The sequence below is a fragment of the Camelus bactrianus genome, chromosome 5 (assembly GCF_048773025.1).
Source record: "Camelus bactrianus isolate YW-2024 breed Bactrian camel chromosome 5, ASM4877302v1, whole genome shotgun sequence".
NCBI lineage: Eukaryota > Metazoa > Chordata > Mammalia > Artiodactyla > Camelidae > Camelus > Camelus bactrianus.
This window is the reverse complement of record NC_133543.1, coordinates 25,104,958-25,120,708: the sequence shown is the minus strand read 5'-3', so window position 1 is coordinate 25,120,708 and position 15,751 is coordinate 25,104,958. Positions and strand designations below refer to the sequence as shown.

At 36.9% G+C, this 15,751-nt stretch overlaps 1 protein-coding gene across 1 annotated transcript in view; it reads right to left on the bottom strand.

Moving 5' to 3' along the window:
* UBXN4 (UBX domain protein 4) overlaps positions 1 to 14,454 on the bottom strand; it is a 30,867-nt gene extending 16,413 nt beyond the window's left edge. Inside the window, exons 1-5 of the mRNA XM_074363579.1 lie at positions 14,235 to 14,454; positions 8,143 to 8,245; positions 2,260 to 2,288; positions 1,626 to 1,744; positions 778 to 955 (exon numbers count right to left, since the gene is read on the bottom strand). Coding sequence (XP_074219680.1) covers positions 778 to 955; positions 1,626 to 1,744; positions 2,260 to 2,288; positions 8,143 to 8,245; positions 14,235 to 14,316 — 511 coding nt within the window. The 5' untranslated portion in view covers positions 14,317 to 14,454. The remainder of the gene's footprint in view (positions 1 to 777; positions 956 to 1,625; positions 1,745 to 2,259; positions 2,289 to 8,142; positions 8,246 to 14,234) is intronic.
* Between the last annotated feature and the right edge of the window lie 1,297 nt (positions 14,455 to 15,751).

Here is a 15,751-nt window from a genome sequence, read left to right as displayed (position 1 = left end):
AAGTATAGAACGTCAAATTTCAGTTCAATACAAGGAAGAACTTTTCTAAAAACTAGGGCTTAGACAAAAGAATAGGATTCCTAGCAAGGTAATGAGCTTCTTGTCAATAAATGTTTTCAAATAGAGGCTTGATGATTATCTACCCAGGATGCTGGAGCATACTAATAATCTAACTTCTTGAGACTCATCGAAACCTACACTGCGTAATACAAAGCTATTATTACACAAAACAGCTCTGCATGACCAGGGACTGCACATGATCCCTAATATACAATATAAAATTTCTCTTCTGCCTTTTCTATCAACCCCTCTGCAGTCACACCTCCTATTGCTACAAGCTCTATTTTACAATTATCTTTTATTTCTAATTTTAAAAATGCAAATACAATTCTCTTAAATGTGTATAGTATTTTTTAAGTTATAAAAACAATTCCAAATACATTAGTTCATTTGGCCCTTTCAAACTCCTCTGGCTGAGAAGAGATTTATAAAACTGATGAGTGCCATAATGATAGTTCCTGAAGCACAGCACAGCAGCAAAAATTACTACTATCAGCTGTTCTAGATCATTGCCTATTTGGGTCTGAAGGACACAGTCAATGATTTTATCCTTTTCTGCCACTAAATGACAAACATATATATTTAAAACAGGCCTTACAGTTTAAGTTAAATGAATGTGAAGGGGGAAAACACATTATTTTTAAGGGTATTAATCCATGGTCTTTAAAATGAAGTGGAGGAGTGTTTACTGTACCCAAAAGGGTACATACAACTTACCTGTTGCAGAATCTGACTTTGTATCAAGAGAAGTGGGTGGTGTCTCACAAAGCTCTCCATTTTGGGACTGACAGTTTTCAGAAGTGTTGTTATGTTCAAACGAGGTGGATGGAGTAGAGACTGAACTTTCTGACTGGCTGCCATTTGCCACTGGTGTTTCACATTTTAATGAGTGCATCTAGGGATAAAAAACACTGGAATTTAGTTACAGATAAGAATCTAAATTTACCATGGCAAATGAGACCAAAATATGAGTAAGTCAATTTGTGCTCCACAGAAGGGAGGAGTACTAAACTTTCCAAGTACATCAATCTAAAATGTATAAGCCTAAATATGACAAAATCACATTATGAAATTCAACTGCAAGGTGACAAGAGCATAAAGATTTTTAGAGCACATTGTTGATTTTCCTTGAAATTAGAATTTAAGAAAAAGTTACAAGGTATATTAGCCATTTGCCCAAAGTGGATCCAAGTGAAAAACTTTAAGGTCCTTAAAGTGAAAAACTTTTAAAGTCCTTAAAACACATCAAGCAATATACTGTTAGGGACCTTAATGTGATAGCAACCCTCTTGTAACAAAGTAACAGTGATGTGCATTATGTGGTTGGGTGAGGGAGGAAAAGGGAAGAGAGAGTAAGAAGTCACTTACGTGTTAGGTACAAGTACCTCTAACTTCATAATGCTATTTTCAAAACCAGTCCAGAAAGACAGTATTTACTACCTTTTAAATTCAATAGTATAGCTAATTCCTGAACATTCAGAGTGGCTCCAAAAACATTCCAACATCAAGTTCCTGATGTATCATTTTCCAATGTTTATAAAAAGAAAAATTCTGTTCCTTCTCACCTGCCGAACCTTGTGGATTCTGGTAACAAGTTCATCTGCCGAAACACTTCCTGCTATTACTTCCAAGGGAATTCCACTGTCTCCAATAAAGAAACTGGATGGAACACACACTACAGGATCTGCACAGTTTAATTAAGTCTAACAATTCATGAGAAACATGGGAATAATTTTATAGAATACTATTGAAAACAAAGCAAAATAAATCATCTTTGTGAATTTCACATTATCAGCTAACATGTTCACAAAATAATTTCAACTACCACATAATTATGCCTATAGAGCAAGTAATATGTGAATTATGATTTATTTGTATTGCATACATAAGCAGAAAACACCCACTACACTCTCATCCATCGTAACATTCACATCTATCTTACCTCTTGACAGCTACTTCTAACGTTCCAACCAAACTGCTCCAAACTGCTTTCCAGCTAGTCACAATAAAAATACTCCCTATGATCCCATTTGCTACAATGTACTACCGCAAAGGACACTTAATAATATAGTTTCTATAAACAAGAATGCAGGAGTTACTAAATAAAAATGAATAATTTCTAACTGTCAGAATTAAACAAAAGAAAGGTATATCCTCAAGCAAAATATATATAAAACCAATTCTTCATGAAAAGGATACAGATTTGTGAAAACTGTAGGCAGGCTTCACTGTAAGACAAAATAAAACAGAAAACCACTAAACGAGTGCAAGTGTTTCCCAAATACTGAGTTCTTTTTATAAAAATTTACTGTATCAATTATAAGTATTTTTCTGAAACTACTTTCATAGCCGTTAAATGAAAGGAAAAAAATGTAATCTGTTTCACAGGCTTTTTTGGTTTGTTTTATAATTTTCAGACTAAAGACAGATTAAAAAGCCACTTGCTCTCACAAGCCACAAACTGGTGGCTGGATCTGGTGCCTAAAAATCAAGTTAGTATCTGCTACGTTGCTTCCTCAGCAGCAAGTATATCTGAATACAGCATCTATAGTATCCTTAACTTGTACCAGTAAGATAGTAATACCTGTGACTCACCTGTGCAAGTGATAATATAATACTTTGTAATAACAAACGATTCAAAACAATCTAAATATCCACCAATAAAAACTGATTAATTATGCAATCAAAAAAGGAAAAGGGTATTAAAAAAAAAGTGTGTCAAACTGCTAAGATTTTTGCAAAAAGGGGGAGGAAAACAAATATAAATATATTTTCTTGATTTGGTTGCCTCTGGAGAAGAGCACTGTGTGGTTAGGGACAGGGATGGGAGAGAGACTTTACACTCTAATATGAATAAGAGATACTGATCAACGTAGATGAGTAGTTTCAAGAATCAAATTAATGCTTCCAAAAACTAGAAATCTGTTTCCTTTTTTCCTGACTATAAAGCATGATTATCATAAAAACATCTGAAAATATAATAAGAAAGTACAAAGAAAAAAATTACCAAGAATCCTACCTTCTCAGAAATAGCCACTGTAAACTTTTGATGCATTTCCTACCAATCTATTTTCAATGCAGGCGATCTCCATAAATAAATATAAACTAACATGTTCCTAGAACATTAGGTAGTTTCATTATTATTATATAATAAATAAAATTTACTTCTTATAATTTAAAAGACACATTAGATTCTATTAGTAGGCAGTCCATAATGAAACAAACATTAACCATCCTTATACGCAGGTATCCCTGCATCCACTAATAGAAATATGTTTTTTAAAATGCTAGATAGAGGGGAGGGTATAGCTCAATGGCACAGTACATGCTTAGCATGCACGAGGTCCTGGGTTTAATCCCCAGTACCTCTGTTAAGTAAATAAATTTAATTACCTCCCCTCTAAAAAAAAAAAAAAAAAAAAAAAAAGTAATTTTTAAATTAAAAAAAAGACACCCCCATCCAAAGCTAGATAAATCAGTCTGTATATAATCTCAATAGCTCTGAATTCTCATTTCTTCCACATTCCCAATAAACCCTACATTCCTCCTGCCATTACTGACTCTAAAAGGTGCTTCTGGAAGATGATGGATAACATAAATGATACAATATACATTAAAGTGACAGACTTGTATTTAAAAAATGATTACAGCTCAATAAATATATAGTTCAGTAACTGTTGTGAGGCAGATTGTACTATTATTCGTGATGTTTTTGTTGACAGAAAAATTTTAAATAAAAGTTTACAAACTGATAGATAAATTTTTGAATATTTAAACCTTGACAGTAATTTTCAAACATTATTCATTTTGATATTATTAATATCAAAAGGAGAGAGCTACCACTTTAAAATTGCTAATGAATTCATGTTTCCAGGTATTTATCATTGATGGCTGCTGCTAACATCATAGAGAGACAACAGAGCATTATGCACCTGCTAATGGAAGAATGGAAGGACATACCACCATCTACGAAGGAGTTTTGAAAGGAAAAAGCCCTAAGCTGAATCCAACTGTCAATTAACAGAAAACAGAGGATGGAGAAATTAATGAAATGACACAAACAGGGCTACAGTAAACAAAATCCACACTGTATGAAACTACGTAACAAATGACCTGGTTTCTCAAAAAATAAACTGCAAAGAAAATGAGAGATACAGAGGGGAAACCTACAGACTACAGACGTGATAGAAATCAGCACATTACCATGTAATTCCAAGAATGAAATTAATGCTTTCAAGAATTAGAAATTTGTTTCATTTTTTTCTGAATATAAAGCATGATTATCATAAAAACATCTGAAAATATAATAGAAAAATATAAAGCAAAAAGTTACCAAGAATCCTACCTTCTGTGTGGAACTTGATGGATCCTGAACCAAACAAACTGTAATAAATTAGATTAATAATAAAACTATGATGGAACAATTGAAAATCTGAACATTGGGTGGATATTTGATATTAAGAAATTGTTGATTTGTTTTTGAAGTATTACTGTTATGTTAAAAAATTAAGAATCCTTATCTTTCAAAGATATACTAAAATATTTATAGATGAAGTGATATGATGACTGAGATGTGTTTCAGAATTATATGGGATGAGTGGAAATGGGTGGTGAAATACATGAAACAAGACTGACCATGAAAACCACATGATCATGTCAATAAATGCAGAAAGCATTTGATAAAATTCAACATCCATTCAAGATAAAAGCTCTTATGATAGTGGGTATACAGGGAACTTATCTCAACATAATAAAAGCTATTTATGACAAACCCACAGTTAACATAATACTCAATGGTGAAAAGCTGAAAGCCTTCCACTAAAATATGAAACAGGACAAGGATACTCACTATCACCACTTCTATTCAACATGGTATAGGAAGTCTGAGCCATAGCAATTAGACAAGAAAAAGAAATAAAAGGTATCCAAATTGGAAGGGAAGAGGTAAAACTGTCATTATATGCAGATGACATGATACTATAGATAGAAAATCCTAAAGACTTCACACAAAAATTACTAGAACTGATAAATTCAGCAAGGTAGCAGAATATAAGATTAGCATACAGAAGTCTGTCACATTTCTTTACACTAACAATGAAATATCAAAAAAGTAAAACAAAAACAAAAACAAAAACAAAAATAAAAAAACCCAACCTTTTAAAATCACATCCAAAAAAATAAAATACTTAGGAATAAATTTGACCAAGGAGGTGAAAGACTTAAATGCTGAGAACTATAAAATATTGATAAAGGAAATTGAAGATGATACAAAGAAATGGAAAGATACCCCATACTTTTGGTTTGAAAGAATTAACGTTGTTAAAATGACCATACTACCTAAATCAATCTACAGATTTAATGCAATCCCTATCAAATAAAACCAGGACATTTTTCACAGAACTAGAATAAATAATCCTAAAATTTATATGTAATCACAAAAGACCAAGAAATGCCAAAGCAATGCTGAGGAAAACGAATAAAGATGAAGGTATAACCCTCCCAGACTTCAGACAATACTACAAAGCTACAATAATCAAAATACTGTGGAACTGGCTCAAAAACAGACATGTGGATCAATGGAATAGAACAGAGAACCCAGAAATAAACTCACACACTTAAGGTCAATTAATCTTCAATAAAGAAGGCAAGAACATACAATAGAGAAGAGAGTCTCTTCAGCAAGTGGTGTTGGGAAAGCTGGACAGCTATATGTAAATCAATGAAGTTACAACACTCCCTCACACCATACACAGAAATAAACTCAAAATGACTTAAAGACTTAAACATAAGACATGACACCATAAAACCCTTTGAAGAGAACACAGGCAAAAACATTCTCTAACATAAATCTTAGCAATGTTCTCCTAGGTAGTCTACCAAGGCAAAAAAATGAAAGCAAAAATAAACAAATGGGAGTTAATCAAACTTACAAGCTTTTGCACAGCAAAGGAAACCATAAGCAAAACGAAAAGATAACCTACAAACTGGGAGAAATATTTGCAAATGGTATGACCAACAAGGGATTAATTTCCAAAATATACAAACAGTTCACACAACTCAATAACAAAAAACCCTCAAACAATCCAATGAAAAAATGGGGGGAGGGCATGGGAATATAGCTCAAATGGTAGAGCATATGCTTTGTACTCACGAGGTCTTGGGTTCAATCTCAAGTGCCTCCATTAAGGGGGGTGGGGGGAGAAGACTAAAAAAGATATTTCCTCAAAGACATACAGATGGCTAACAGGCACATGAAAAAATGCTAAATATCACTAATTATCAGAGAAATGCAAATCAATACTACAATGAGGTATCACCTTACACCAGTCAGAATGGCTATCACTAAAAAGTCTACAACTAACAAATGCTAGAAGGGATGTGGAAAAAAAGGAACCCTCCTACACTGTTGGAATGTAAACTGGCAAAGCCACTATGGAAAACAGTATGGAGGAGCCTTACAAAACTAAAAACAGAGTTGCCAGATGATCCAGCAATCCCACTTCTGGGCACGTATCTGGAGGAAACTCTAATTTGAAAAGATACATGCAGCCCAATGTTCACAGCAGCACTATTTACAATAGCCAAGACATGGAAGCAACCTAAATGTCCATCAACAGATGATTGGATAAAAAAGATGTGCTCTGTACACGTATGCACACACGTATGCATGCGCACATACACACACACACAATGGCATACTACTCAGTCATAAAAACAAACTGAAATAATTCTACTTGCAGCAATATGGATGAACCTAGAGATTATTATATTAAATGAAGTAAGTCAGACAGAGAAAGACAAATACCAAATAAAATCACTTATATGTAGAATAAAAAAAAAAAAACGATGCAAATGAACTTATTTACAAAACAGAAAGAGACTCACAGACAGAAAACAAACTTATGGTTACCAAGTAGGAGGTAAATTGGGAGTTTGGGATTAGTAGATACAAATTACTATATACAGAATAGAAAAACAACAAGGTCCTACTGTATAGCACAGGGAACTATTTTCAATAACTGGTAATAACCTATAATGAAAAAGAATATATATATGTATAATTGAATCATTATGCTGTACACCAGAAACAAAACATCATAAATCAACTATACTTCAGTTAAAAAAAAAAAAAAGATGTGGTATATACATATAGACAATAGAATACTACCCAGCCATAAAAAAGAATGAAATAATGCCATTTACAGCAACATGGATGGACCTAGAGATTATCACACTAAGTAAATAAGAAAGAGAAGGACAAATAGCACATGGTATCACTTATACGTGGTATCTAAAATATGATACAAATGAACTTATTTACAAAACAGAAATAGACTCACAGACATACAAAACAAATTTACGGTTACCAAAGGGAGAAGGGGGTAGAGGAAGGATAAATTAGGAGTTTGGGATTAGCAGATACAAACTACAGATAACAACAGAAAAACAACATGTAACAGATAAACAACAAGGTCCTACTGTCAAATGTACAGCACAGGACTATATTCAACATCCTGTAATAAACCATAAAAAAAAAAAAAAGACTGAACATGAGCTGACAATTGTCAAAGTAACTGACAAGTACTGGGGGTTCATTACATTATTCAAGCACTTTTGTGTATGTCTGAAATTTTCTATCATAAAAAAAAATTTTTTTAACAGGTGGAAGAGAGATGGATTAACAAAACAGACTCATGGTTATTAGCTACTATGATGGACCTATGAATGTCCTTATTCTTATTGAATTAAATGGCTCTGTTTTCAAAAATAGGATGCAAAAGAGTGGGTGACCTTTCAGAAATATTCAATATATGATTAACAGTTACTTCAAAGTTTTTAGAATCTGAGGATCACAGTTCTTTTGCATTACTGGTATATGTCACACAGCTGCTTGGTAGACTAAATTCAAAAGTGTTTCTGTGAGATATAATGATCAATTTGTAAAACTGTAATCAATTTAAGTTCCCAATATGACTTAGACAAAAACCAACATTCTTATCGTCTAAGAATATCACCATAAATCACAACCACAGACAATGATTAAAATATTTCAAAAGCTGAAAGATTAAAACATAAGCAAACCTTTTGGTATCGATTTTAATAGCAACAAAACTGTTTGAAGATGCTTCTGTCACTTTCTCATCTTCCCAACTTGCAGCCATCTGTGTAGACTGCTCATCATCACCTGTAAAACATTTCAAGCATTCTTATAACATAAGGCCAGTAACTGCTGATTCTTTTCCCTGGAAATCTGAAACTTCAAGTAAAATAAAATTGCACAAATACTATTTTCTACAAATTTGAAAACTGAATTTATCTATAAATAGTGTGAATAATGCATTGTTAACATTAATAAAAAGTAATGAAAAAATACTGCTATTTAGATTATACAAAGTATCTTCTAAAAGAAGATACCAAAATTATGACGCAAATATTATCATAATTAGAAGTCATGGGCAAAAACGTGACTATTCTGGCTTTTGTACATACGATTTTTGAAAATAAATGTACAGTAGTTTTCCTTTATGTAGCATCTTTCTGTCAAATTCAACATCCTCCATATGCACAGCATTTACTCTCCAGAATTCCTCCAAGGTAGACAGAAGAAAATGCAATTCTGTTTTCAGTTTTGAACCTGCCTTTGTTATAGGTATGCTAATCACAGAAGTTATGCTGATCTAAAACTAACCTATGGTGACAGAATTCAGTATAGTGGCTACTCTGGTGGAGGTGCTACTGATTGGGAAAGAGGATGAATCTACCTCTAGGGTCTTGGACATGTTTATATCTTATCTGGATGACAGTTACACAGGAGTTTTCTTCTGTAAAAATCTATCTAGCTGTTCACTTAATATATTTCACTTAATATACCATATGCCATACCTCAGTGACAAGCTGTTTTAAAAGTTATACCTATCAAAAGATTATTTCCATTTCAGACTTGTAATATCTGGATTTTGGCATAACGATTTATTGGTTGGCAAAAGGAAACTTACCTGAGTTAAGTCACTGAAAAACATTTCTGAGGTTAGCAGAGCTAAGTGCTTTCTCAAAGGTGAGCAACCTTTGCCAATTTATGGATAAAAAGTTTTCGGGGTCACATTTTTGGTTCTACAAAAATCTTCCTATATTCACTTTTTATAAACTGCTTCCTTCCTATGTGCTCTCTTCCACCATTAGCATTCCCCATCTCAGCTATCTGTTCATGGTTAACACCATCCTTTCAGTTCTTAGGCCAAAAGGTTTAGTTATCCTTGCCTTCAGCTGACTCTATCTCCAAAATATATCCAGAATGTAACTATGTCTTACCACTTGCACTGCTACCACCCTGATTTAAGCTATCATATTCTCACCTAAACAATTAAATAGCCCCCTAACTGGTCTCCCTGCTCAGTCTACTCTTAACACAGCATCTTTCTTTAAAAAGTCAGATCACATCAACCCTCTGATCAAAATCCTACAGTAGTTCCCCATTTCTCCTAAAGTAAAAGCCAAAGTCCTTACAAATGGCCCAGGCCTCCAGTTACCTCTCTGACCTCTTTTCCTTTCACTTTCTTGCTATTCTTTTCCTTTCTATCCTTCAAATATGAAAGACCCTCTTGCTTTATGGTCTTTGTGCTAGTTGTTTCCTCTGCCTGGAATATATTCTTCCCCTAGATAGCTACATGGTTAACTTTCAACTCCTTTAAGTCCTTGCTCAAATATTATCTTCTCAATAAAGCCTTCCTACTTTCAAAAGTAATCACTACTTTTAAATTACACATTTCAGGGGGGAGGGTATAGCACAGTGGTAGAGTGCGTGCTTAGCATGCATGAGGTCCTGGGTTTGATCCCCAGTACCTCCATATAAATAAATTAAAAACTTAATCACTTCCCCCCTCAAAAACAAAAACTTACACACTTCAGGTATTTCTAAAGCTTCCTCATTTCCTGCTTTTTTTTTTCTGTAAAACTTACCACCTTCTAATAGACTATGTATTTTACTTATTATGTTTACAAGTTACTGTCTGTCTCCCTCCACTAGCATGCATGTTCCATGAGGGCAAGGCCTGTTCTCCTTTTTATTTACTGATATAACTCAAATGCCTACAACAAAACCTGGCATACAGTAAGTACTTGGCATATAGCAGGCTCTCGGTAAGTATTTTGTGGAATGAATAGCTACATCTCTGGTATACTATTTGGCATGCCTACATTATTTGACTAATGCTGCACAGTTAAAACTTTTTGTGTGTGAAATGAGACCCAGGAATATCAGTAATAAGAGGCTTGAGAAATCTGGCTATGGAGAAGTAAACAGGGACTAGAATGCATCCACAGACCAAGACCAAAAGAATGCCCATTCACAGACTCCTTGATGTTGAAGCAGCAGATGGGGAAAACTAACATTTGCAGATCATTCTGAGCACATCTTCAGACACTATGGGTGAGAGATGTAAATGACAAGAATATCAACCTAGAGAAGAGCTATATAGGAACATTCTTACTACACTCAGAGAAGGCTGTGAGGTGTGAGGGAGCATTTTTATTCATTCTTTCTTTCATGCATTCACTATTTTAGTCCACATTTACACTGTGCTAGGCATTGAGCTATAAACTAAATATAAAACAAATGAGATGCTGTATGCCTTCAGCAGAGCTTAAAATCTAAAGATACAAAAAAAGTACTTGTTTGGTAAACTCTAAGTAATTATATTAATAAATCTTATGAAAAAAAGAATAGATCTGTTTAGGTTGGTCAGAGAAGCCCTCTCTGAAGTGACATTTGAGGTAAGACCTAAGGGATGAAAGAGCTGAGCCATGCCACCAGCCAGAAGAGTTCACTGAACAGAAGGAATTTACGTGCAGAGAAAGGGCTGTGTGATTAGGAGTGTTGTGAACAAAAGGGAGCAGGAGACAAGATGAGACTGAAGAGTTAAGAGTCCAAAGACGACTCCCACACTTAGGTTTATCCACCTGGATGTAAGGTGGTGCCATTTACTTAGAAGTAGAACCCTGGTGGGGAAAACAGGTTCAAACACTAATACTTGTAGGTTTGAGAATCCTGTGAGGCATCCAATGGGGCTGCCAAGTATGCAGCCGGAAGTGTGGGTCTGCTGCTTCTGAAGCTGATGTTCTTCACTCCCTCATTTGTGCTGTACCATGTGGACAGGGTCTCAAATGTTCCATCCCCACAGTAATGTCTGTCCATGAGTCAGCCTGGAGCAGAAGCAGCTGCCTGACCAACAGAGGTATAAGACTGAACGGAATTACTACACTCAATGACTTAACACTACTCACTGGGATTACTAATTGCCAACTTCAGTATCTTTAGTTTCTCATTTTTAATCAAATTATGGACTATGCTGTGGAGTTAGGTGGGCCTAAGATTTTACGAGAAAACATCACATCCTCAGTGTAATTAATTAGCAGTATCCAAAGTAAAGACACTTAAAAAAGAACAGTACAGACTCTGAAGCAAAGAGTTACAGACCCTACAGCCAGCAATTCCAACCTAGAAAAACTCAACTGGTCAAAACCTAAAGGTTTTTGGGCTTTATTTTAATCCAAAAAAGCAGGAATAGTGTCAGTCAAGGAAATTTTAGCCAGCCAGCAACACTTGTCAGTGACCTGACACCTCTGCTTCAGGATCCCTGTCAGATTTTTCTACCTTCCCAAGAAGAGAATCAGAATCTTTTTTAGTTTTCTTTCTTTCAATTTACCCAGTTTTAACACTTTGAAAATCCTTGTTAACTTAACTAGTAGTAATCTCTCCAGTCTCTTAATATCAATCCTACATATTCTTAAATTCATCTGTGAAAATCTCACTAAATATAAACAATCTGCCTAACATGTTTCCCACCTGAGTGTTTATATGCAAGTATAACCTTAACACCACTCCTTCCAACTCTAAAGGATCTTTTTAATTTTCTGTTGGCATATTACTGTTGAGGTCTCAGATCTAAGAAAATCATGAGTTCGGGTTGTATTCTTCAAAATCATGGACAAAGGTCTAAACAACCTGTAAGTGTTGCAGTTTCATGACTTCACTGTCTATATATTCCTGGAGTGACACGAATCCTAACTAGTCTTGAACATTAACTTCCTAAAACACTAGAAAAACTAACAGTATTTTGAATAGGTCAAGGGACAGACCCCTCGAGCAGATGGCGAACAGTATTCCTGCAAACCTTCGACAGTCAACGATATTCTAAAAGCATATGATACATGCTCATCAGTAAAAAACTAATTGAAGAATGTCTACATTATATATACATATAAATGCCCAAAGACCTATAACTTTGTTTTTCTACTTTAGTAATTAGCACTACAGTTTCCAAATGGTTTTCCAAAAGTTTATTAATTAAATCTAGCATTTCTTATTTCAAATTCACTAGTTAGCCCAAAAGTGCCTTCTAGGAACATTTAGACACCATCAGTTGTGCTTTTTGTTTAAAAACATAACTACCATAATCCTGGCTTTATTGATTTCGACACCAATTTCAGTAATTACCTAAAGTCTACAACTGTTCAGCTTTTTTCTTGAGAAACAAAAAAACATTCTTTTTTAAAGCTGCTTTTAAAAAAATTTGTCAAGGCAAGACGTAAATGCTTTTTGTAACCCTGGTGCATGTCCCTTAACCACTGTGGACTTAAGTTTCCTCATCTATAAAATGGGGAAAATAAACCTTTTTCTACCAACTGCAAAGGTCAACTGAGATTATATGTGAAAAACACAACTTAAAATGTCATAAAACCATTACTATACCCTTCTTTTGGGGGGGGAGGTAATTATGTTTATGTATGTATGTATGCATGCATGTATTTAATGGAGGTACTGGGGGTTTAACCCAGGACCTCGTGCATGCTAAGCACTAACCCTATCACAGAGCTATACCCTCCCCCCATTACTGTACTCTTAATAAGCATACCAAGTATCATTTAATTTTCCTTTCCCTTTTAATCCACCTATTTCCTGACAGGCTTACAGTAGTTATTTATTTATGTGAAACTTAACTCTAAAACAGAGTAAGAAAATCTAAACTACTCAAGCTCTTCTAATTAACAGCACTAGGCTGAAATTTAAGCATAATTTAAAACAATTAAAAATTTCAAATTTAATGTTAAGTTAAACTCACATTTCAGCACCTTGCTCTTCACTGCGGTATATAAAGCTATACGGCTATTACCTAGCCATCAAGAGTCATAAGTTAATAATGAATAAACTGTTATTAAACACAAAAAGTTGAAATAATACACCTCAAATTAACGGTAGTCACAAACACTGATTTGGTTCATGTAATGAGGATTAGCAAAACCATAGAGGCACACACAGGTTTACTGTATTATCCAGGAGATTTCAGTAATAAAATACGGAGCAAAATAACCCAGAGCAACAGAGGGTAAATGAGTTAGTATACGTTCTGAAACTGTAGCTATGAGACTAGGAAGACAACAAAAAGAACCATGGCCTGCATGCCTACTTCTTTTAAACAAATGGTTAAAAAAAAAACAAAACCAACTTGTAACAAAGCAATTATTCCACACTAGATTCTCCAACCCCATAAAAAAACATAGATAGACCTCAAAAGTTTGCGTTTCAGGAACCTAGAAAGCCAGTAACCGGGAACATCAGGTGGTTTCTCTTTGTTGGTGACCGATGACACAGCTTTCTTCCTGACAGTCCACCACTGATTACAAACCCAAGTGCCGGTCTAATGGCCCGTCCCTATCCCCACCGAAACGCTAACTACACGGGCGTTAAAGCCTCCCAGAGTGGGTCTTCGGGGACGGGGAGCTCTATCTAGAGCGCCCGGGAGGGGGCAGCGGGGTCCGTGAGCACCAAATCCGCAGGCGGCCGGGGAAAGGCTCCGCGAGGAGCTGCGGGGCCAGGAGCTGAGGGGCCGGGCTCGAGGGCCTGCTCGACCCGTCCCCTCGCCCCGCGCAGAGAAGTGACGGCGGGGCTCAGTGCGCTTTGGGGGGAAACCGGGACCGTGCCTCCCGCCCGGGCGCCGGGAGAAGCGGGCGGTGGGGGCCAGGCCCGGTGGGCTCCGAACGGACCGGGGAGGCACCGAGAAGCCACGGACTGGCAGCCCGGGCCTCACGACGCACGGACGAAAGGCTGGGGGCCCCTGGGTTTGGAGGTAGGCCGGAGGGAGCGTCCCGGCCACATCTCGGGCCCTCGCCTCCTTCACCTGCCACGAACACCACGAAGACCGCGCCGCTCCTCTTGGCCGACGCGATGGCGGCCGGAATGGCGCCCTGAAACCACAGCATTGCTGTCCTCCGGCCCCGGTGCTCGCTCGGTGTGTTGTCGCCGCGGCCCGCAGCTGGCCCCGCCCTCTCCGTCGTCGGGCCCCGGGGCCCCCGCAGGTCCGCCCCCCGCCTCCGGCTCCGCACAGGCGCGCAAGCCGGTCAGCGACCCCCTGGGACGCGCGCAAGCGCGCAGGCGAGGCGCGCCCCGCGACACGTGACGCCACACGTCGCCGTCGGAGCCGCGCCCCCGTGCCTTGTCTTGTTGGCAAGTCGGTGCGTGCGCGCACCCGCTAGGCCTCTGGCAACTAAAGTCCCGGAAGTGGAAGGAGGCAGTGGGAAGGATGACTAACCACTAAAGGGCGTCGGCGGCCCCTGCCTGAGGCATAATGGGAATCGTAGTCTTCTTAGGCTTGGTCCCTTTAATACTGTGGAAAATGTAGCCGATTTCCCTGGCACGGTTAAAGGAACAGCGGTAAGAGACACTTCACAATCTATAAAGAGGAGGAGCAATGGCGCTTCTCACCAAGGGATGCGATCCTTAAATGTGGAGGAAATCATCCCCGCCCCGAATGGAACCCTGCCTAGTTGGACTATGTAATTCTCTATTATGATTAGTGGCCATTGTGTGATAGGGTGGGTGTCTCGCTGTGGCGCTAGATGGACCTTGTAGGGATTTACTGTAAGGCTTTGATTTCTATTGAAATTAATTTCAGCCTTAAAGAAAAGACAGGATTAAAAACCACAACAGTCACCTTCTGTAATACCGTACAGCCCGTGTACCTGAGGGGAGGTATTTACTGAACGCAGACCTTGAGTAATTTCCTAGTCATTGGTTAATCATTCCAAGCATCCAAACATTTAGCTATGCTATTGCCAAACCTCAAAACACTTATCTATGCTATTGCTACAGATGCTTTCTAAAGTAAGTCAAAAAGCAGAGCACAGATAATTTATTTTTCAGCTACTTTTCATGGTAATACAAAAGAGAATAATTAACAATTTTGTTTACAATTATATGTGATAATGTACTATAATCAAGATAAGGCACTTTGGGGTTGGTTGCCATTAAAATGAAAACTGATCTATATTTAATGCTTTCATGAAATGACATGGTCTCTAATAACTATGAGCTAAAGGTTTGTATGATTTATTTGAAGTTGTATACGCTATTATATTACATATTCTACATCATTTAAATTTCTCCTCCAGCAGTACCACCGTTTGACTACCTTTGCCAGACTGAGGAGCTACATCTGAAAATACCTTTTTCCTACAAATGTTTAACCTAAAAATAACAGACTGCAGATTTTTATTTACGTTTTTCCAATCAGACCTCTCATATAGTGTTGTTATAAACTGAAACATACTGCTGATTACAGTTACACCATTCCTCAGGAAGAACTGAAGTTGATCTTCAACCATCAACTTTAAATGGATTCCTTAAAATTCAATCAGC